This window comes from Argopecten irradians, chromosome 6 (assembly GCF_041381155.1).
Source record: "Argopecten irradians isolate NY chromosome 6, Ai_NY, whole genome shotgun sequence".
Classification (NCBI taxonomy): Eukaryota; Metazoa; Mollusca; class Bivalvia; order Pectinida; family Pectinidae; genus Argopecten; species Argopecten irradians.
The window spans coordinates 40668839-40693479 of record NC_091139.1 but is presented as its reverse complement, the minus strand read 5'-3'; the positions used below and the strand labels follow the sequence as shown (position 1 = coordinate 40693479).

Genomic DNA, 24641 nt, shown 5'->3' with positions numbered 1-24641 from the left:
TTTTAATATGATCGAAAAGAAAAAATAAAATCTACTGTTCATGTAGTTGAAATATGCACTTTCCCTTATGAATTGATGCATTAAGCCATATGAAAACATTAGATAAATAATTGAATACTAAGTTGCCTGACAACAGGTCACGTGACGAAGCTGTGGATAAATTTGTAATTCTTCCGCTTATGTAAACTATTTTTAAATGATAGTGTATATCTGATGAGGTAATAATATTGTGCACGTCCTCCACATTTTCATTATTCGATATTTTGAAAAATGAAAATTTGTATGGTATATGTACCCAAATAATATAAAAATAATTGAAAAATGTATTGACCTTGTTCTTGTCGGTGGAAGGTCTGTAGAAATATAAGTATGTTGTTAGGCTCTAATAGACCGAGTTGAACACAGCCATTAGAAGTTGATGTAGTCATGTAAGTATGAATTGTCCACATTAAAAAATGTCATCTACCACACACAACGGTTATGTCAATTTATTATTTACTACGTAATGATATTTATTGATGACAATTGTATTTTAGACCCTAGCTAAGCTACTTGACTTAGACTACACCTTATTACACCCCTTCTGACACTTGACAGTAGGAGCCTGCTATCGATTACTCTCAAGACTGTAGATACACTTATGCCTAGGCAACACTGTTCTGTCTCCGCCAGGTGAGGATAGATAAATGAAATAGGATCACATACACGAAGGTATAATTCTGTTGACATGTGTTTAGGAATTATGATGGCACTGAAGATGGTAAATTAACCAAATGTATCAATATTCCAAATTTCTCTAAGTATAGAGTCTAGTTATTTCTTGTCATATTGGTGATTGTCATTGATGTGCTACAGATGAAATATGAAATTTGATTTTATGTGTGTACAAAAATGAAAGGAGTCACAATCTAAAGGTTGGAAAATCCTATAACTTTTATTCATCTGAATAGTGAATACCAGAGTATATCAGGTTATTGCCATCAAACTAACCTAGTTGATGTTTGTTAGAAGTGGGACTCCTACAGATAAACCTGTATGAATTATCCAAAGGTACTGTACATTACAGGTTATCGTCTTGATTTACAGCTTTTTATTCAAAGATTAAAAATATATATATATACAGTCACTGTATATAAATTAGTTGTCATAAAACAACTTTTAAGAATTGTTTTTCTTATTGTATGACTATGCTCATTCTGAAGCCATAATTGTTTTGTTACCACAGGATGATGTTGAGGGGGATAACTTGTCTACATCTGATGCTTGAGACCTGGTGACCAACATATTCACAGACTCACAACCTCCAAGGCTCCATACCATCATGGTAAAGCTAACACTCGACCTCATTGCTAGGGGCACCTCTGGCTACACAAAAAAGAAGCGGGATGAATCAATGCAGCAGTACCTTCGACGATTGACTCATTTGTATTTGGAAGACCGAAGCATTGATGATGTGGTAAAGCATTCCTATATAAAACACATTTTAAGTTTGTTATTAAAACATCATGTTGCATGTTATATGTTCAAAGATTAGGATTAAAAATATAAAAAGAAATTCCTGGCAATTTCAAATTAAAAGATAAACTTTATTTATTTTACATCGATTATGAAACTATAGTTATACAACTTATGTAAATCACTCTCGATTGCTCGAATGTAAACGCCCGAGGTGAAAGGCGAGTGGCTTTACCACTACACCACCCGATCACCCTAATTTTAAATTAGAACCATCATGAACCCATGCATGCATGTATAACATAAAACTGATGTTTGGGAAATCCTTGTTTTTCTCTTTAACTTATGAAATTATCAATACTTCAACATGGTTGATAAATTGACAAAATAGTACATCTTGATCATAATAAGGATTATAAACCATCTTTTGAGAAATCTTGAATGTTGAAACATTGCCATGGGAACATATGAATTTTAATTTATTAAATTATGTACAATCAATGGTCTTACAAGGAAATAAAGTATTCCATCCATTTGTTAATTACAGGGCGAGGATATCAGTATGTGCCGTAACCTGACAGTATTATATTTATATGACAATCAATTAAACAAGATACCGTCCTTACATCACAACATGAACCTGACTATGCTATACCTCCAGAACAACGACATCTCTAGGATAGAAAATCTCTCACCGCTGACTCGCCTACAGAAATTGTGAGTGCTCACATATAAGAGGTTACACATTATATACTTCATTCTATCTAAAACTTTGAACAAATATTTTATGGTAATTTTATTACTAAATTAATAAATGAATCCTTAAAAATCAAGTGCTAGATGATACTTTAATTTGTATTTTTTGCATAAAATCATAGTTTGACAGACGCCTATGTATAGATTGTATGTCTTTATATGATGAATTTTGATTGTTTCTCCTAAATGTTCATTGTAAAGTGCCGATGGTATTATCCACAGGTATCTGGGAGGTAATTGTATCACAGTGTTAGAAGGCCTGGACAAAATGGACAAGCTACAGGAGCTCCATGTAGAAAATCAAAGGTTACCGCCAGGGGAAAAGCTGTTGTTTGATCCAAGGTCTCTAAAAGGAATAGCTGTAAGTTACTGTTTCCATATAATGAGTGAAAACTATAACACAACTGATTTAGCTGTCATTTACATGTATGTAATCCAATCTGTTGTTATGTGTTTTCATATTAAATTAACTAGAGTAGGAATTTATGACAAACTCCTTGTACAGATGAACCCTGTGGTAATGTCTTAAATTGTTTGTAAACCATTTAGAATTATTTTTGATTCTCAAACATGACATCTATCCATAAACATTCATTATTTTCCATTCTAGCTAGACTATAATTCCTCAGAAACTCCCGCTCATAGAAATGTTCAACCTGCAATTCGCAAAGTAAATGTACTACCAAAAGATTTGTATTCAGTTCAATCACTAGGTGATATCATTATTTTTGTTTGCCTTACAGATGTCCCTACAGGTGCTCAACGTGTCTGGTAACGGACTGGACAGTGTCCGTGACATGATTGGTCTGAGGAATATCTCACAGTTCATGGCCAATGACAATGAGCTGAGTGACATGAAGGATCTTGCACACAACTTTGGTAACTGGCCTTATCTGTGGAGACTAGAACTGATGGGCAATCCTGTCTGTCACAAAGCCAAGTACCGTGACAGAATCATTGTCATGGCTAAAACTCTAGGTACGAATGTCTGGCCAACATTTATAGCACAATCTCATTTAAAGATGCTCCACCGCTGACAAATGATTTTTTTTTCACTATCAAAAACAGAAGCAAACGATTAAGTATTTTTCTTCAGTTACAAATGTTACTTAATTTACACCATTACCACCAATGAAAAATTTGAGCTTCTAATTTTACTTCAAATTAAAAATATTAAAAATAATTAATTGCATCCCCAAAATAATTCGTGGTACTATGTCCTATATGGAATGATGTACTGATTGCAAATGCAGCGAAAGCAAAATGAATTATTTCATGTTATTTTTTGTGTTAATTTGACATATATATACACGATTGAACACCAATTATTTTTCAAATGATGAGTATTGTTTATGCTCTGTTGGCGGTGGAGCATCTTTAATATTTTAACTCTAATCAGTCAAACACACATTTGTTTTTAATCTTTTTAGGTTTAAATATATGAACTTCAATTTCCATTGCTTATCGACTTTGAGTAAATGAGGTTATGGTATATTTCAGTTAAACTCAAATTTATGATTCTTTTAAACTGCACGCTCCTGTAAATATAGCTTTGTAGAAAAGAAATTAAGATGAAGACAAAAAAAATCCTGGAAACTAAGATGTTCTACAATGTTTTTCCCCATGAACTTCTTTCCAAAGTTTACACTACCATGTCAAAGAAGACTTGTTAATTTTCTGTTGTTTAATTTATATAGAGGTTTTAGATGGAAAAGAAATAACAGAAACATCGAGACAGTTCCTTAGAAAATGGCATGCAAATAAAGAAACACAGAAGAAAAAGCGAGATGAAATCTATCAGAGAAGTGCTTACGCAGATTTAGGAGATGGTGAGTGGAATTATTTATGGTGTATTCTCTTCCTCCTTCTGCCAGGGCATCCAACTAGTTTTTCCTATTGTTCGTATAGAAAGGATAATAAACCACAATCAAGCTTCTAATATCAGATCATTGACGGCTTCCATTTACCATTGATTGGGCCTGTGAACTATACTTAATGGGCCATGCCAATAAAATCTTTTATCTTCTGTCAAATGACTTAATAATGTCATAGGGGTACCACTTATAGTATTCATTAAGTTAATCATATTAATATGTCATTAGAATGGCTCTATAAAAACATAGTTTGTTATACATTATGGTATCTATTTATACAGGCTTGCACAGATCAGCAGAGCTACCCCCGGTAAAGGACCCCGCCCGACCAGTAAAAAGCAGCCAGATCCCAGGCTACATGATGCCAGGTAAACTCTCTCTCTCATATAATTATATGTCCATGATCTCACTCTGAGGCACAAAGTATAAGACACAAGATAATTATTGATCTGTCACCAAATAAAAAATCATTTATGGTCCAACAAAGGGTTAAAAAAAAAATGAAGTCGCTAAAAATTGATGTCAATATGTGATTTAATGTTCCATTTCTAAAATAGTGCAAGTATTGACTATATGTGTTAACAATGAATAACCTCCCCTCTATCTTTTTTTTTTAGTGAGGTTACCTCCCCTCCTTATTCCCAAGTGTTAGCGTTTCCCTTCCTTGCACCTCGTATAGATTATCTCCCTAATCTATGATATTTATTTTTGAATTTGAGTATATTTTTTTCTTCCATGTTATGAGTTATTACTTGACATTTCCAGATCTGAAAATTAAATCACCTTTCTGCACCCAATATTTTTGCATTTCTTCATTCCAATGATAATTTCCATTTCCCCACATGTTGTATCACTGTTGTGTCCTGGTTGGATAATCTCCCCTCCGTATGGTTGGGTACTAGTTGGGTTACCTCCCCTCCATACACTAAGTGTTGTATTATCTCCCCTTCCTACACATTTATAATAAACCTTTCTCCCATCCCATACCACTCTCTTATGTTGAGTTATCTACCCATGAATGTGCTTCTACCCACTGGGTTATTTGAATACAATGTGCCCCATGTCCTATGGTGATGGTTTGATTGCCGTGACAATAAAATGTTTGGGGAATGGTATAACTGACAAATTCATTCCTGACTGATAGATATACTTCATACATGATAGTTGATGACAGAATCAAGATATTGCATGGTTCACTGATTATGTTTGCCACACCTAATGATAAGCACCCAACCATAGCTTATTTACCTGTATGCTTTAATGCTTATTTCCAAGCTATTAAAATGCGTAGATGTAGGTTGGACCTTTCCCTTGTACCCTTTCCATAAAATTTGAATAATTTTGGTATCTGATCTTAAAATTTCTTTGAATATATTTTAAGTCTTTTTTGTTATTCTTAAGAATGTTTAGTACTCATTGCACAAAATATTATATGATAAAGAAGAGAAGATATAAATATGACAGTGTTTAATCATTTGTTTGACTATTTCTATAGAACAAATACATCTTCTGTTAGTAAAGCAGTTACTAGAATATATTCTTTGTTTCCTTATCTTTATCAATTACTTTTCAGACCGTAACCATTTAACTGATACCACTGAGGTATAGATATGTTTATAGGATAGACTCCTTCATACACTTTTTGTTTTGTCCCATGATATAGAACTATCCATATGGAGATTAGAGACCTGCATGTGAATATAGGCTAGTGACCCAGTTTGTACCTGTAGATTGCCACTTTGGAGTCTTTTTGTGATATAGGTTATCTTTTCTTATAAGCGGATATTGATTATGTCATTTGTTTGTGCATGACTCCTACATTGTATCCTCATGATGTAACTATCACACACAAGTGACGTTGATTTATACCTGCTTATAAAAACAGACAATTCTGAAATTCTGAGGTCTTAAAACACAAATTTACATGCATCATGAGAATGCATGTTTCAAGTATGAATCATTATATCACTAAATCCTTAGTCTCTCTATTCTGTTTTCATTTATGAGAGAAATTACTAATTTTAAAACAGGAATTCTCAATATCTGTCACATTCTATCAGCACATATATGTATATTAATTGTGTATCTTTATCTATCCTTTACGATTTATTAATATTTAAATATTAAGTTTATTTAGTTTTAAACTTCATTTTTGAAAAAGAACTATAATAGTCTAGACCTTAATACTCTATCATCTTTCCATGAAGTTGGTAATCCAGGTTTCCTATAGTGCATGTTAGAAACCAATGATTCCTCAGTGTAAGATATTTCAGCTTGGTAAGATAATACTGTGTCACCATCTTGTAATAACAGCCAAGACAATATTGAGGACCAAACTCCTGCCAGGAGGTAGTATACAGTATATAGGACACTAAATGCTTCCTCTCTGAAACATTTAACTTTGTCACATTCTCTGTACAAGGTCAATATCAGTAACCCTTTAATTTCTCATGATACTTTTATGCCATCTTATAATTAGATACAGTGAATATTAACACTGAAAGCATACTAATCGTAAGTTGTTGACAAGCTTTTGGGGTCACTGCGGGCTGACTCTAATCATTGACGGGGCATGTGTAGCTGAGAATGACTGTGTAGTGTAGATGGCAGACTGGCCAGGTACTTATCATGCATGTTTTATCCAATAGGGCTTATGATGAAAGGTGAGATTGAAGCAGATTTATCATTATGTGTTTTATAGTAAAGCTTGCATGTACTGTTGCATGTTTGTATTGGTTTTGTACTTAATAAATTCAGTGTTTACTAAACGATGAGCAGAGATTTACAACGTTAATCTGATGAGTTATTGTTTATCTACTACTAATTAATACAGATGATATATATACAGGTGATGATACGCCATGACTAATGCCCATTGGATAAGCATATCATTAACCTCAATTATTGTTAGTCATAAAGTTGGTAGGAATCATCCAAAAATAAATCTTCTTGGCTGACATTTTATAAATCTTCTTATCAATCAAAAAGCAATAAATGCGTGTGAGCCTTAATTTCTAAAGCAGAAAATAAAACCCCACATTCATTTTTAACATTGCAGAATTGTGGTGGAGTGTGATATTTGCTTAAAAGTGTGATTATAACAGATTGGAATGATATATACTTGATTGTCCATATCACAACACAGACTAATACATATTTAAATATAGAAACTCTAGGACAGTTCTTAAATCATGAAATACCAGTACACAATTAATTAGGGAAACAAAAAATGTTTCAGGCTTTTTTCAGCAACAGTATTCCAACACCCAAAGACAGGATTGGACTCTATTTCTACTAGTTTTTTATACCTCAACTCTGACTGTGGCAGTTAAACCTATTGAATGTGAACTTAATTGTCCAATCCATGTCCCACTAAATGTGTACTTAATTGTCCAATCCATGTCACACTAAATTTGAACTTTATATAAAATTGTTCAATGGTTGTCCCACTAAATGTGAACTAACAGTACGTGCATGCTATTTAATGTTATGTTTGTGTTGGTGACCTGTTGCTATACGGTAGCCATGTTGTGTTTTCCACAGGAATTGAAGGCCGTAGATCCGCTAAGAAGCATAGAAGTGGTATGCCATCATAACTCCATGTTGATAATTGTAGACTTGCCGTGTATACCAGAAGCCTGTCTCCTCCCTGCATTCCTTATCATAACTGTCTGTAGCGCTAGATCTATAACCAATCGGGTAGAATTATCTAACTTTTAAACATGGCAGTCACACTACCACTTACATAGTGTTGCCTGTAGCTATTGACTGGATTACAAATAAAATGTCATTTTCTTCTCTTTTTTTTTTTAACATTTTGAATACCCTATAATCATTGCCAGAATATGTGAAATGAACTATATATCATTAATTCTATTCTTTCTAGTCTTTTGATCTACACAGTATATTGTAATTTTATATATTAAGTATAGTAATAGCAAACTTCATTTTGAAAAATTTCAACTTCAAAATATTTTGCAAAATCCAGTGACAGCTGCCATTTTTGTCCTCCTCCAAACCTGGTGACATGCTATATTGTATCATGACAACATGATTTCTTTTGTATCTGGTAATATTACATGGACAAAGTCACTGGATGTCAGGTATATTGTGATGAGGATTTTTTTTTCTGGTTTGTCTGGTGTTCAAATTGGCAAGTATATATACGTAATAAAGAATCCATGGAGTTCACATATTGTCATGTAGTATTACATGTACAGAAATATTAGATTTCTACTTCAGGTATCTGTTAACATTTGTAAAATGTAGATATATATATAGACATGTATACCCGGAATATAGATACTATAGTGGTAGCAGACATTTCCAAGGTGATGGGGTTGGTTTTTTCTGAATGACACTAAACGGCATGATATTTCTTTCTGCTCAAAACAAAATGCATGTTGATATAAATTGGTAAAACTCTTCTTAATGTGCAAAAACGTAGTTCAATGAATAAATTATAATTTTGTTTCAATCAAGCTTTCTGTATTAGATTGGATGTATTCTGTCATAGTTACTGTTGCCTCCCCTGTGGGTAGGTATCTATTGTGATGTCTTTTTTTTTTTTTGGAGCTAAACTCCTATCATTTTCTTTGAAATGCATGACATTACACTTACAAACATGTGAAATCACAATCAATACCTACCTGCAAGCTATGACAGATAACTGTGATATGCAAATACAGAACAGTAAAATGAGTATCCAGTTGAATATTTTCATTGCAGAGTTCACTAAGTTTTAAGTGAGTTACATGTAGGTTTGTAATGGTAATGAATCACAAATTTGTCACCATCCATGTGCACATTGCCGGCCACACAAGCACACAGAATTATACAGTCTGTAACACACTCAGGGACAAGTCTTTAATTTTTATGATATAAAATTATCATTTGTTACTTTCATGTTGAATATGTTAGTTTATGTTAGTTAATCTATATGAATTATGAATTTACAGAAAGAAAATATTATTATGAACTTTGATGTTACATTAATTATTTGGTAGATTTGATTTTCCTTCATTCTAACTATGACAAGTAGGTCATTTTTTTCTTATAACGGTTTCTTTGGTAGTTTATTACAAGATAGAGTTTGTGGTAGATTTTCTAAATCGGCTTTAATATATTGCATTACACTATAGAGTTTAGAATAAGTTTTCAGTAAAGTGCAATCCCTCAAATATGTATGACATGAAATAATTTGTCTGATCGATGTATTAAAACTAGAACAATAATTTGTCATGATATGTGATTGTTTAAATGAGGCTAAACTTGCTTGTGCTATGATAGTTTTCTGTGTGCAATATTGATGTGTTAAACTGGTTATGGAACAATATTGTGTTGCTATATATAACATTAAATGTTGCTCTGACAGATAGTCTCGACTCGTATGAATATTGCTCGATCAATTAAGGGGGACATGTACCAACTCTTCTTCCCCTTTTGTGTTTGTAGGACTTCCCAGGAAACAGTTTGATGAGTTACTGGCCCGGACAACCACAATGGACCCAGCTTCCAGAGAGAAACAGCAAACCCCAGTGAAAGCTAAGAGTGGAGTGCTTAGATCAAAGTGAGTCAATAAGTCATTATGACTCAGCAAATCAGGCCAGAAGGTCAGGTAAAAGTAAGTCAATAAGTTATAGTGACTCAGTAAGTCAGGCCAGTAGGTTAGGTAAAAGTGAGTCAATAAGTTAAAGTGACTCAGTTAGTCAGGCCAGAAGGTCAGGTAAAAGTGAGTCAATAAGTTATAGTGACTCAGTAAGTCAGGCCAGAAAGTCAGATAAAAGTGAGTCAATAGGTCATAGTGAGTCAATAAGTCATAGTGACTCAGTAAGTCAGGCCAGAAAGTCAGGTAAAAGTGAGTCAATAAGTTATAGTGACTCAGTAAGTCAGGCCAGAAAGTCAGGTAAAAGTGAGTCAATAAGTCAAAGTGACTCATTAAGTCAAGCCAGAAAGTCAGGTAAAAGAGAGTCAATAAGTTATAGTGACTCAATAAGTCAGACCAGAAAGTCAGGTAAAAGTGAGTCAATAAGTTATAGTGACTTAGTAAGTCAGGCCAGAAAGTCAGGTAAAAGTGAGTCAATAAGTTATAGTGACTCAGTAAGTCAGGCCAGTAGGTTAGGTAAAAGTGAGTCAATAAGTCATAGTGACTCAGTAAGTCAGGCCAGTAGGTTAGGTAAAAGTGAGTCAATAAGTCAAAGTGACTCATTAAGTCAAGCCAGAAAGTCAGGTCAAAGTGAGTCAATAAGTTATAGTGACTCAGTAAGTCAGGCCAGAAAGTCAGGTAAAAGTGAGTCAATAAGTTATAGTGACTCAGTAAGTCAGGCCAGTAGGTTAGGTAAAAGTGAGTCAATAAGTCATAGTGACTCAGTAAGTAAGGCCAGAAAGTCAGATAAAAGTGAGTCAATAAGTCATAGTGACTCAGTAAGTCAGGCCAGAAAGACAGGTAAAAGTGAGTCAATAAGTTATAGTGACTCAGTAAGTCAGGCCAGAAAATCAGGTAAAAGTGAGTCAATAAGTTATGGTGACTTAGTAAGTCAGGCCAGAATGTCATGTAAAAGTGAGTCAATAAGTTTTAGTGACTCAGTAAGTCAGGCCAGAAAGTCAGGTAAAAGAGAGTCAATAAGTTATAGTGACTCAATAAGTCAGACCAGAAAGTCAGGTAAAAGTGAGTCAATAAGTCATTGTGACTCAGTAAGTCAGGCCAGAAAGTCAGGTAAAAGAGAGTCAATAAGTCATAGTGACCCAGTAAGTCAGGACAGAAAGTCAGGTAAAAGTGAGTCAATAAGTTATAGTGACTCAGTAAGTCAGGCCAGAAAGTCAGGTAAAAGTGAGTCAATAAGTTATAGTGACTTAGTAAGTCAGGCCAGAATGTCATGTAAAAGTGAGTCAATAAGTCATAGTGACTCAGTAAGTCAGGCCAGAAAGTCAGGTAAAAGTGAGTCAATAAGTCATTGTGACACAGCAAGTCAGCCCTGTAGGTTAGGTAAAAGAGAGTCAATAAGTTATAGTGACTCAGTAAGTCAAGCCAGAAAGTCAGCTAAAGGAGAGTCAATAAGTTATAGTGACTCAGTAAGTCAAGCCAGAAAGTCAGCTAAAGGAGAGTCAATAAGTCATAGTGACACAGCAAGTCAGCCCAGTAGGTTAAATAAAAGAGAGTCAATAAGTTATAGTGACTCAGTAAGTTAGTCCAACTCAGTAAGTCAGCCCAGTAGGTTAGATAAAAGTGAGTAAATAAGTCATAGTTACTTAGTAAGTCAGGTTAAAGTGAGTAAATAAGTCATAGTTACTTAGTAAGTCAGGTTAAAGTGAGTAAATAAGTCATAGTGACTCAGCAAGTCGGGCCAGTAAGTTCAGTAAAAGTGACCCAAGTCAGGTAAATAGATCAGGTAAAAATGGGTCAGTAAGTTTACTCCAAAAGTCATGTCAATATTTCATAAAAAAAGTGAGTCAAGCCTAGATGATTTATTTTTCATACACCGAGGTAATAAGTGTAGTCAAATTGACTCGATCTGTTAAGCCAATATGTCAGATAAATGTAAGTCAATATGAGTAGGTTAATAGGACTGAATAATTATTCAGGCTAAAATGAGTTGATAATTCAGACCAAAAAGGTACATCTTTAATAACAAATCAATAAGTCATGGGGAAACAGGAGTCATTAATTTCTGTCATAGTTAATCATTAAATCAGGCCAATAAGTCAGGTAAAGTGAATACATGTGCCTGTTACATACCAATAAATACATGTAGATAACTGTAACATATCAATAAGTACATGTAGATAATCTAGATCAGTATGTGTAAGCCAGTCAGACAACTCAGACAATAAGTCTGGGCAGCAAGTCAGGTAAAGTATAGCAATTCAAAATGAATCAATTCAAGTCTAATATCATTGTGCCAGTATGTCTGGTTTTCTGTGAGAGAAAATTAGATGAGATGTTTTTTTGAGCAGTTCTCAATACTGAAAGGATGTTTTTCATTTTTTTCCACATTATTGAGAAGTACATGTATACTTTATACTTTAAAATGTGTTTTTACCATAGATATCTCCATAAATACATCCTCAACTTCAGTGGAGAGTCCATTGTGAATTAGGTAATATTAATTGTAAAAGCTAGTTGAATGTGGTTCTATAAGAACATTAGAACCCTGTTATAAGTCTCCTTGTGAGAGTGAGTGAGCAGTAGAACCCTGTTATAACAGTCTCCTTGTGAGAATGAGTGAGAACTAGAACCCTGTTATAACAGTCTCCTTGTGAGAATGAGTGAGAACTAGAACCCTGTTATAACAGTCTCTTTGTGAGAGTGAGTGAACAGAAGAAACATGTTATCAAAGTCTCCTTATGAGAGTTAGTGAGCAATAGAACCCTGTTATGACAGCCTCCTTGTGAGAGTGATTGAGAACTAGAACCCAGTTATAACAGTCTCTTTGTGAGAGTGAGTGAACAGAAGAAACATGTTATCAAAGTCTCCTTATGAGAGTGAGTGAACAGTAGAACCCTGTTATAACAGTCTCCTTGTGAGAGTGAGTGAGAACTAGAACCCTGTTATAACAGTCTCCTTGTGAGAGTGAGTGAGCAGTAGAACCCTGTTATAACAGCCTCCTTGTGAGAGTGAGTGAACAGTAGACCCTGTTATATCAGTCTCCTTGTGAGAGTGAGTGAGCAGTAGAACCCTGTTATAACAGTCTCCTTGTGAGAGTGAGTGAACAGTAGAACCCTGTTACAACAGTCTCCTTGTGAGAGTGAGTGAGAACTAGAACCCTGTTATAACAGTCTCTTTGTGAGAGTGAGTGAACAGTAGAACCCTGTTATAACAGTCTCCTTGTGAGAGTGAGTGAACAGTAGAACCCTGTTATAACAGTCTCATTGTGAGAGTGAGTGAGCAGTAGAACCCGGTTATAACAGTCACCTTGTGAGAGTGAGTGAACAGTAGAACCCTGTTACAACAGCCTCCTTGTGAGAGTGAGTGAGCAGTAGAACCCTGTTATAACAGTTTCCTTGTGAGAGTGAGTGAACAGTAGAACCCTGTTACAACAGTCTCTTTGTGAGAATGAGTGAGAACTAGAACCCTGTTATAAGTTTCCTTGTGAGAGTGAGTGAACAGTAGAACCCTGTTATAAACAGTCTCCTTGTGAGAGTGAGTGAGCAGTAGAACCCTGTTATAACAGTCTCCTTGTGAGAGTGAGTGAGCAGTAGAACCCTGTTATAACAGTCTCCTTGTGAGAGTGAGTGAGCAGTAGAACCCTGTTATAACAGTCTCCTTGTGAGAATGAGTGAGAACTAGAACCCTGTTATAACAGTCTCTTTGTGAGAGTGAGTGAACAGTAGAACCCTGTTATAACAGTCTCCTTGTGAGAGTGAGTGAGCAGTAGAACCCTGTTATAACAGTCTCCTTGTGAGAGTGAGTGAGCAGTAGAACCCTGTTATAACAGTCTCCTTGTGAGAGTGAGTGAGAACTAGAACCCTGTTATAACAGTCTCTTTGTGAGAGTGAGTGAACAGTAGAACCCTGTTATAACAGTCTCCTTGTGAGAGTGAGTGAACAGTAGAACCCTGTTATAACAGTCTCCTTGTGAGAGTGAGTGAACAGTAGAACCCTGTTATATAACAGTCTCCTTGTGAGAGTGAATGAACAGTAGAACCCTGTTATAACAGTCTCCTTGTGAGAGTGAGTGAGCAGTAGAACCCTGTTATAACAGTCTCCTTGTGAGAATGAGTGAGCAGTAGAACCCGTTATAACAGTCTCCTTGTGAGAGTGAGTGAACAGTAGAACCCTGTTACAACAGTCTCCTTGTGAGAGTGAGTGAGAACTAGAACCCTGTTATAACAGTCTCTTTGTGAGAGTGAGTGAACAGTAGAACCCTGTTATAACAGTCTCCTTGTGAGAGTGAGTGAACAGTAGAACCCTGTTATAACAGTCTCCTTGTGAGAGTGAGTGAGAAGTAGAACCCTGTTATAACAGTCTCTTTGTGAGAGTGAGTGAGCAGTAGAACCCTGTTATAACAGTCTCCTTGTGAGAGTGAGTGAACAGTAGAACCCTGTTATAACAGTCTCCTTGTGAGAGTGAGTGAACAGTAGAACCCTGTTATAACAGTCTCCTTGTGAGAGTGAGTGAGAACTAGAACCCTGTTATAACAGTCTCTTTGTGAGAGTGAGTGAACAGTAGAACCCTGTTATAACAGTCTCCTTGTGAGAGTGAGTGAAAACTAGAACCCTGTTATAACAGATTCCTTGTGAGAGTGATTGAGCAGTAGAATCCTGTTATATAACAGATTCCTTGTGAGAGTGAGTGAGAACTAGAACCCTGTTATAACAGCTTCCTTATAAGAGTGAGTGAACAGTAGAACCCTGTTATAACAGTCTCCTTGTGAGAGTGAGTGAACAGTAGAACCCTGTTATAACAGTCTCCTTGTGAGAGTGAGTGAAAACTAGAACCCTGTTATATAACAGTCTCCTTGTGAAAGTGAGTGAGCAGTAGAACCCTGTTATAACAGTCTCCTTGTGAGAGTGAGTGAGAACTAGAACCCTGTTATAACAGATTCCTTGTGAAAGTGAGTTAGCAGTAGAACCCTGTTATAACAGTCTCCTTGTGAGAGTGAGTGAGCAGTAGAATCCTGTTATATAACAGCTTCCTTGTGAGAGTGAGTGAGAACTAGAACCCTGTTATATAACAGCTTCCTTGTGAGAGTGAATGAAAACTAGAACCCTGTTATAACAGATTCCTTGTGAGAGTGAATGAAAACTAGAACCCTGTTATAACAGCTTCCTTGTGAGAGTGAATGAAAACTAGAACCCTGTTATAACAGTCTCCTTGTGAGAGTGAGTGAGCAGTAGAATCCTGTTATATAACAGCTTCCTTGTGAGAGTGAGTGAGCAGTAGAATCCTGTTATATAACAGCTTCCTTGTGAGAGTGAATGAAAACTAGAACCCTGTTATAACAGATTCCTTGTGAGAGTGAATGAAAACTAGAACCCTGTTATAACAGCTTCCTTGTGAGAGTGAATGAAAACTAGAACCCTGTTATAACAGTCTCCTTGTGAGAGTGAGTGAGCAGTAGAATCCTGTTATATAACAGCTTCCTTGTGAGAGTGAGTGAGCAGTAGAATCCTGTTATATAACAGCTTCCTTGTGAGAGTGAATGAAAACTAGAACCCTGTTATAACAGTCTCCTTGTGAGAGTGAGTGAGCAGTAGAATCCTGTTATATAACAGCTTCCTTGTGAGAGTGAATGAACAGTAGAACCCTGTTATAACAGTCTCCTTGTGAAAGTGAGTTAGCAGTAGAACCCTGTTATAACGGCCTCCTGGTAAGAATGAGGTTGTAGTACTAGTAGAACCTTGTTATAACATCCTTCTCCTTGTCTGTAGAACCATTGTGATGACATGAAGGCCAGGGGAGGTAATGTATTCAATCTCTGATGCTGTGTGGTTATAGTTTTTTTACTCACATGTTTCACTACATGTTTGGTTGTTTACTGACAAATTTGAATCTCTGTCACACCCAGAAAGCCAATGATGATTGGGACCAATGATCATCAATATATTACATGGTATACATTTCATATATCATCAGTATGTAATCAGTATTGGAAAAGTCACTAGTTCAAGGTCATCACATTGATGTTGTCTGTATAAAGGTAAACTCTTCAAGATCATCACCAATTCATTCAATGTTGCCAGAAGTCACTTGCAGTTCAGTTTCATCACATTTATTTGTATTAATATCACCACTTATGGTCATCACGGATACAATCTGAATCAAAAGGTCACTTGTTCAAGGTCATTGTATTTATGTTATCTGTACGTAAACATAGGTCACCAGTTCAAGGTTATCATCAGTAATTGGTCTTTATTGCCTGAGGTCAACAGTTCAAGGTCATCTATTGCATCTTGTGTTTAGTTGGTGCCATTAAGTGGAAACAAATGGCTCAAAAAATTATTGTCTACAGAAATGGCTTCAAACTATTGGTATCAGAGATGTGTAACCGTTGGTGTGTGACCTTTACTTGACCTTGAATGTTCACTGCTACATTCATCACTTTCTGTTTGTCAAAAAGTCCCACATGTTTTGAGCTCTATACTCATGTCATGGATTTAGGGACATTTATAAATGTCTCAAGGTTGTTTACGATAAATAATCACTGTCCCGATTAGCGATTAACACTAAAATCATTTACATATAATATTGTTGTGTGATTGTGTAATTAACACCGAAATGAGCTGTACCATGTTGACAGTAGTAAAAATTGTTTGGTAAGGTCCCAGTGTGTAGCTCCTTATACTGACCTTTGTTGATGTCCAGTCTGATGATGTTACTGTCCAGTCTGATGACCAAAGGACGTCATACATCAATAGTAGGGCACCTAAATCTTAAACCTTTTAACAGTAAAATTGTGTGCTTGTCCTCTTACCTAATTCACCAAAAGATTACAGGTTGAAATCTTTTTAACTCTAAGGCTGGAACAGTCCATATGAAAAAATAGGTACAAACAAGTTTACAAAAATGTTTACTTGCAAAGTCTGATGTGTAGTAAATTAAAATGGGCAGTTTTTGTTATGAACAGTGAACATATTAAACATGATTATGTTCTCGTGTATATGGTGTGTGGGGACTTAATGGCTCAGCATGGCATTTTTGTTTGTTTTTGCAGTGATTAATTAACTAATAATTTATCATATTTTGTGTATTTAAAAAAAAAAGCGTATATATATTTTTTATTACGAAATTATATCATGTTGAAATTTGTAATTTGAATTGTAAGCTTCCGTTATTTGCCAAAGAAAACATGTTGAAACACCTTTAGTTACTTTAAATTAAGTGTGGAACCTACTACATGTACATGGAAAATGATGTGATAAACATGATAGGAATATTGTATATCACTGTCATGTTGTATTAGTTATACTGGAAGGATGTTACAGGTACAATATAATGTTTGTCTGTCATTATAAATGACATGTAATAAATTGTTAATTTGCTCCTGATTGCAATCTCATTAATTTCATATTGGTGGGACTCACTTGAGTTAGCTAATTAAATTAGATGAGACTATAGAACCATATGCATAATGTATTTTTTAATGAGTTAATAGGATTTCTAATAATGTTAATGTTCAGTGTAAGTAGATGGATGATGTTTATTACTGTACATGTCATACATCCAATCATTATCCCGACTAACTATCTTACTTTGTTTATGTTCCCCCACAGACACGCTGATGTTTATTACTGTACATGTCATACATCCAATCATTATCCCGACTATCTTACTTTGTTTATGTTCCCCCACAGACACGCTGATGTTTATTACTGTACATGTCATACATCCAATCATTATCCCGACTAACTTACTTTGTTTATGTTCCCCTACAGACACGCTGATGTTTATTACTGTACACGTCATACATCCAATCATTATCCCGACTAACTATCTTACTTTGTTTATGTTCCCCCACAGACACGCTGATGTTTATTACTGTACACGTCATACATCCAATCATTATCCGGACTAACTATCTTACTTTGTTTATGTTCCCCCACAGACACGCTGATGTTTATTACTGTACACGTCATACATCCAATCATTATCCGGACTATCTTACTTTGTTTATGTTCCCCCACAGACACGCTGATGTTTATTACTGTACACGTCATACATCCAATCATTATCCAGACTATCTTACTTTGTTTATGTTCCCCCACAGACACGCTGATGTTTATTACTGTACACGTCATACATCCAATCATTATCCCGACTATCTTACTTTGTTTATGTTCCCCCACAGACACGCTGATGTTTATTACTGTACATGTCATACATCCAATCATTATCCAGACTATCTTACTTTGTTTATGTTCCCCCACAGACACGCTGATGTTTATTACTGTACATGTCATACATCCAATCATTATCCCGACTATCTTACTTTGTTTATGTTCCCCCACAGACACGCTGATGTTTATTACTGTACACGTCATACATCCAATCATTATCCCGACTAACTATCTTACTTTGTTTATGTTCTCCCACAGACACGCTGATGTTTATTACTGTACACGTCATACATCCAATCATTATCCCGACTAACTATCTTACTTTGTTTATGTTCCCCCACAGACACGCTGATGTTTATTACTGTACATGTCATACATCCAATCATTATCCCGACTATCTTACTTTGTTTATGTTCCCCCACAGACACGCTGATGTTTATTACTGTACACGTCATACATCCAATCATTATCCCGACTAACTATCTTATTTGTTTATGTTCCCCCACAGACACGCTGATGTTTATTACTGTACACGTCATACATCCAATCATTATCCCGACTAACTATCTTACTTTGTTTATGTTCCCCCACAGACACGCTGATGTTTATTACTGTACACGTCATACATCCAATCATTATCCCGACTAACTATCTTACTTTGTTTATGTTCCCCCACAGACACGCTGATGTTTATTACTGTACACGTCATACATCCAATCATTATCCCGACTAACTATCTTACTTTGTTTATGTTCCCCCACAGACACGCTGATGTTTATTACTGTACACGTCATACATCCAATCATTATCCCGACTAACTATCTTACTTTGTTTATGTTCCCCCACAGACACGCTGATGTTTATTACTGTACACGTCATACACCCAATCATTATCCCGACTAACTATCTTACTTTGTTTATGTTCCCCCACAGACACGCTGATGTTTATTACTGTACACGTCATACATCCAATCATTATCCCGACTAACTATCTTAGTTTGTTTATGTTCCCCCACAGACACGCTGATGTTTATTATTGTACACGTCATACATCCAATCATTATCCCGACTAACTATCTTACTTTGTTTATGTTCCCCTACAGACACGCTGATGTTTATTACTGTACACATCATACACCCAATCATTATCCCGACTAACTATCTTACTTTGTTTATGTTCCCCCACAGACACGCTGATGTTTATTACTGTACATGTCATACATCCAATCATTATCCCGACTATCTTACTTTGTTTATGTTCCCCCACAGACACGCTGATGTTTATTACTGTACACGTCATACACCCAATCATTATCCCGACTAACTATCTTACTTTGTTTATGTTCCCCCACAGACACGCTGATGTTTATTACTGTACACGTCATACATCCAATCATTATCCCGACTAACTATCTTACTTTGTTTATGTTCCCCCACAGACACGCTGATGTTTATTACTGTACACGTCATACACCCAATCATTATCCCGACTAACTATCTTACTTTGTTTATGTTCCCCCACAGACACGCTGATGTTTATTATTGTACACGTCATACATCCAATCATTATCCCGACTAACTATCTTACTTTGTTTATGTTCCCCTACAGACACGCTGATGTTTATTACTGTACACGTCATACACCCAATCATTATCCCGACTAACTATCTTACTTTGTTTATGTTCCCCCACAGACACGCTGATGTTTATTATTGTACACGTCATACATCCAATCATTATCCCGACTAACTATCTTACTTTGTTTATGTTCCCCCACAGACACGCTGATGTTTATTACTGTACATGTCATACATCCAATCATTATCCCGACTAACTATCTTACTTTGTTTATGTTCCCCCACAGACACGCTGATGTTTATTACTGTACACGTCATACATCCAATCATTATCCGGACTATCTTACTTTGTTTATGTTCCCCCACAGACACGCTGATGTTTATTACTGTACACGTCATACATCCAATCATTATCCCGACTAACTATCTTACTTTGTTTATGTTCCCCCACAGACACGTTGATGTTTATTACTGTACACGTCATACATCCAATCATTATCCGGACTATCTTACTTTGTTTATGTTCCCCCACAGACACGCTGATGTTTATTACTGTACATGTCATACATCCAATCATTATCCGGACTAACTATCTTACTTTGTTTATGTTCCCCCACAGACACGATGATGTTTATTACTGTACACGTCATATATCCAATCATTATCCCGACTAACTATCTTACTTTGTTTATGTTCTCCCACAGACACGCTGATGTTTATTACTGTACATGTCATACATCCAATCATTATCCGGACTAACTATCTTACTTTGTTTATGTTCCCCAACAGACACGCTGATGTTTATTACTGTACATGTCATACATCCAATCATTATCCGGACTAACTATCTTACTTTGTTTATGTTCCCCCACAGACTCGCTTATGTTTATTACTGTACACGTCATACATCCAATCATTATCCGGACTAACTATCTTACTTTGTTTATGTTCCCCCACAGACTCGCTGATGTTTATTACTGTACACGTCATACATCCAATCATTATCCGGACTAACTATCTTACTTTGTTTATGTTCCCCCACAGACACGCTGATGTTTATTACTGTACATGTCATACATCCAATCATTATCCGGACTAACTATCTTACTTTGTTTATGTTCCCCCACAGACACGCTGATGTTTATTACTGTACACGTCATACATCCAATCATTATCCCAACTAACTACTTTGTTTATGTTCCCCCACAGACCAGCTGATGTTTATTACTGTACACGTCATATATCCAATCATTATCCCGACTAACTATCTTACTTTGTTTATGTTCCCCCACAGACACGCTGATGTTTATTACTGTACACGTCATACATCCAATCATTATCCGGACTAACTATCTTACTTTGTTTATGTTCCCCCACAGACTCGCTGATGTTTATTACTGTACACGTCATACATCCAATCATTATCCGGACTAACTATCTTACTTTGTTTATGTTCCCCCACAGACACGCTGATGTTTATTACTGTACATGTCATACATCCAATCATTATCCGGACTAACTATCTTACTTTGTTTATGTTCCCCCACAGACACGCTGATGTTTATTACTGTACACGTCATACATCCAATCATTATCCAGACTAACTACTTTGTTTATGTTCCCCCACAGACATGCTGATGTTTATTACTGTACACGTCATATATCCAATCATTATCCCGACTAACTATCTTACTTTGTTTATGTTCTGTTTATTACTGTACATGTCATACATCCAATCATTATCCGGACTAACTATCTTACTTTGTTTATGTTCCCCCACAGACACGCTGATGTTTATTACTGTACACGTCATACATCCAATCATTATCCGGACTAACTATCTTACTTTGTTTATGTTCCCCCACAGACACGCTGATGTTTATTACTGTACATGTCATACATCCAATCATTATCCCGACTAACTATCTTACTTTGTTTATGTTCCCCCACAGACACGCTTATGTTTATTACTGTACATGTCATACATCCAATCATTATCCCAACTAACTACTTTGTTTATGTTCCCCCACAGACCAGCTGATGTTTATTACTGTACACGTCATATATCCAATCATTATCCCGACTAACTATCTTACTTTGTTTATGTTCCCCCACAGACACGCTGATGTTTATTACTGTACACGTCATACATCCAATCATTATCCCGACTAACTACTTTGTTTATGTTCCCCCACAGACCAGCTGATGTTTATTACTGTACACGTCATACATCCAATCATTATCCGGACTAACTATCTTACTTTGTTTATGTTCCCCCACAGACACGCTGATGTTTATTACTGTACATGTCATACATCCAATCATTATCCGGACTAACTATCTTACTTTGTTTATGTTCCCCCACAGACACGCTGATGTTTATTACTGTACATGTCATACATCCAATCATTATCCAGACTAACTACTTTGTTTATGTTCCCCCACAGACATGCTGATGTTTATTACTGTACACGTCATATATCCAATCATTATCCCGACTAACTATCTTACTTTGTTTATGTTCCCCCACAGACACGCTGATGTTTATTACTGTACACGTCATACATCCAATCATTATCCCGACTAACTATCTTACTTTGTTTATGTTCCCCCACAGACACGCTGATGTTTATTACTGTACACGTCATACATCCAATCATTATCCCGACTAACTATCTTACTTTGTTTATGTTCCCCCACAGACACGCTGATGAATTTGCAACACTACCATTGTCCTCGGGATCGGTGGCATCGGCACCTCTGCGGCGACGTCCTCTGATGAGCATGACCTTTGAACTGTCGGGAAACCTGGACAGTACCCAGCACATACACCCAGGGATGATCATACACTGAGTGGTGCCTGAACATACAGGGACATACACAGAGTGGTGCCTGAACATACAGGGACATACACTGAGTGGTGCCTGAACATACAGGGACATACATTGAGGTCATACAGACCCATATTGGCCTAAAGGTCATTCAGGTTTTTGAGCCAGACAATTTGGAGGACAGTGTTCTGTGTAGGTTTTAAGTCAGACAATTTGGAGGACAGTGTTCTGTGTAGGTTTTGAGCCAGACAATTTGGAGGACAGTGTTCTTCGTAGGTTTTGAGCCAGACAATTTGGAGGACAGTGTTCTGTGTATGTTTTGAGCCAGACAATTTGGAGGACAGTGTTCTGTGTAGGTTTTGAGCCAGACAATTTAGAGGACAGTGTTCTGTTCATACGCACGGTGTTCAATGCTTCATCCATCCAATGTGTTGTACAGCAATCATTTATCACCAGACTTTTGATGGGTGCTGAACCTGCTCAATGACATTAGTCTATCACCTGGTACTGAGTACAGAGTTAAGGATCTACTAAGTATTACTAGCACATTGAAGAGACACATACATTACTTTGTAGCTTTTATTGTTATGTTAGTAAAATATTTTTACTGGTGTGCCATGTAGTATCACGACTGCATATATGGAGTGATCTGATGTTGTAAGGCTGAGATTTCAAAAGAAATTACAAGAGGACATTCTTCTAGGGAACACAAGGCAAAGACAAAAAGTTAAGGAACAGAAAAAATACTAAAGACTAGAGATTCACAATTGCCTGCTTAACATCTGTATGTCATTGTACCTGCAGACAGGTTCATGTAATATTGGCAAGACCTCTCACGCTACTAATTATAGTTATTCATATTATCTCTTCCAACTACATGGAGAGAGAGATGGTTTATTCTTATAAGAATAACTATTGAAGTCAAGTAGAATTTGTCATTATGTTTTCCTATACAATTGTAAGATTCCAAATGAAGGACTAATATCGTGATGTAACTATCCAGAAATACCTGTGAATTGAATATTTGTTCATGCTTATTTATTCATCAGTGCAATTTTGTAGCTGTATATGAAATGCTGATTTAGAATATATTATAGGAAATGTCTCAATATATTTTAACTTTAATTGTCGTTTCATGTGTAGATTTATTGCAATCAGTATTATGTTAATTGTGACAATAATATATACACTTTCAATACACACAAATTAATTTTCTGAGGCAAGCAATTGTAAAGAAAAACAAATTTGTTAAGAAAAAAAATGTAAAGAAAGAGAAATGTTAAGGGGAAAAAAAATCAAAGTTATTTAATTTTATCATCAAAATAATATCATTTGTTGATTGCATAATTTTTCCAGTTGTTCTGATTTGGTTATGCTACAATAATTCTGCACACTTACACTGGTGACCTACAGATGATGTGTGTTGGTTATACTACAATAATTCTCCACACTTTCACTGGTTACCTACAGATGATGTGTGTTAAGCTATGAAGCTGTGTGGTGTTGTGTCAGTGACCAAGTCTCCGTCCTACTAGTACACTGGTGACCTACAGATGATGTGTGTTAAGCTATGAAGCTGTGTGGTGTTGTGTCAGTGACCAAGTTTCCGTCCTATGTCGTAAGTGGGTTAAGGTGCTATAATACCGTCCATCCACTAACTGTTAACAATTCAGTTATCATTATTAAAACATAGAGTGTTACCAAATTGTAATATTTAATTGTTAAACTCAGTCTGTGATATCAGTTAAATTCTTTCCCATGTCGGTTATTTGTGCATGTTTTCCCAATTTAATAATTTATATAATTGATATTAATATTAAAGGGACAATTCAGGCTAAAAGAACATTAAAATTTGTACATATATCGGGAAAAACCCAGTTCTAATGGAAATTAGATCAGTTGGTTTTACTGTAATATGCCAGAAAAGCCCATGGTGGTGAAATGCGTGTGGAGTGTTCAAACTCGCTCGCTGTCCGCCATTACACATTGTGGTTGAACTTCTTGTATGCCGAACCCTGTCCCTTGCTCGTAGAGTAATGCTACTTTTGTCTAGAACTGCTCAAATCGCTCTGACAATAGTGTGTTTACCTTATTAGGTGAATTGGCTCGTCTAAAAAATCATTTTATCACCTCCTCAGTGGTTATGCAGTTCATTTGTTAAACGTGCGTGACGTTGGCTCGGGTATAGATACAGCGAACATATTTACCTGCTGAATCGTATTGATCAACGATTTGTAATTACAACGGTTTCAATTAAAATACTAAACAATGACGTGGAATTTGTCAATATTTTATGTTATATGTTTCATAAGAAATGTAGAACAATACATTTATGCCATATTTTGCTTCTTGGTTATGTAAAAGAATTAGCCT

General features: G+C 35.9%; 2 protein-coding genes across 14 annotated transcripts; both read left to right on the top strand.

The window, feature by feature from the left end:
* The first annotated feature begins 273 nt into the window (after positions 1-273).
* On the top strand, positions 274-24641 carry LOC138325887 (protein phosphatase 1 regulatory subunit 42-like). 13 transcript variants are annotated; one of them, XM_069271873.1, is made up of 12 exons: positions 274-428; positions 1226-1456; positions 2003-2172; positions 2434-2572; positions 2955-3189; positions 3909-4040; positions 4367-4453; positions 6399-6434; positions 7629-7667; positions 9540-9654; positions 15455-15485; positions 22140-22277. In XM_069271873.1, the coding sequence occupies exons 2-11, from the start codon at positions 1322-1324 to the stop codon at positions 15471-15473; spliced, it is 1107 nt and encodes a 368-aa protein (XP_069127974.1). In that variant the 5' UTR covers positions 274-428; positions 1226-1321; the 3' UTR covers positions 15474-15485; positions 22140-22277. The 13 variants fall into 13 exon arrangements, 12 of the variants coding, with proteins under 12 accessions (XP_069127974.1, XP_069127969.1, XP_069127967.1 ...); XM_069271867.1 differs by lacking the exon at positions 15455-15485 and adding an exon at positions 537-672 and having other exon boundaries at positions 383-428; positions 22140-24641; XR_011208834.1 differs by lacking the exons at positions 6399-6434; positions 7629-7667 and adding an exon at positions 5659-5687 and having other exon boundaries at positions 22140-22247.
* LOC138325888 (uro-adherence factor A-like) lies at positions 9780-13014 on the top strand (the record flags this gene model as incomplete). The annotated part of the gene is made up of 1 exon (XM_069271879.1): positions 9780-13014. A coding segment is annotated over one exon (1494 nt), but the record flags the coding sequence as incomplete, so codon positions are not given.

Coding starts and splice junctions, on each gene's coding strand:
- LOC138325887 (XM_069271866.1), top strand. CDS start 1,322: ATGGTAAAGCTAACACTCGACCTCATTGCTAGGGGCACCTCTGGCTAC. Junction 2,173..2,433: donor CTGACTCGCCTACAGAAATT/GTGAGTGCTCAC, acceptor TATTATCCACAG/GTATCTGGGAGGTAATTGTA. Junction 4,454..6,398: donor CCCAGGCTACATGATGCCAG/GTAAACTCTCTC, acceptor TTGTAATAACAG/CCAAGACAATATTGAGGACC.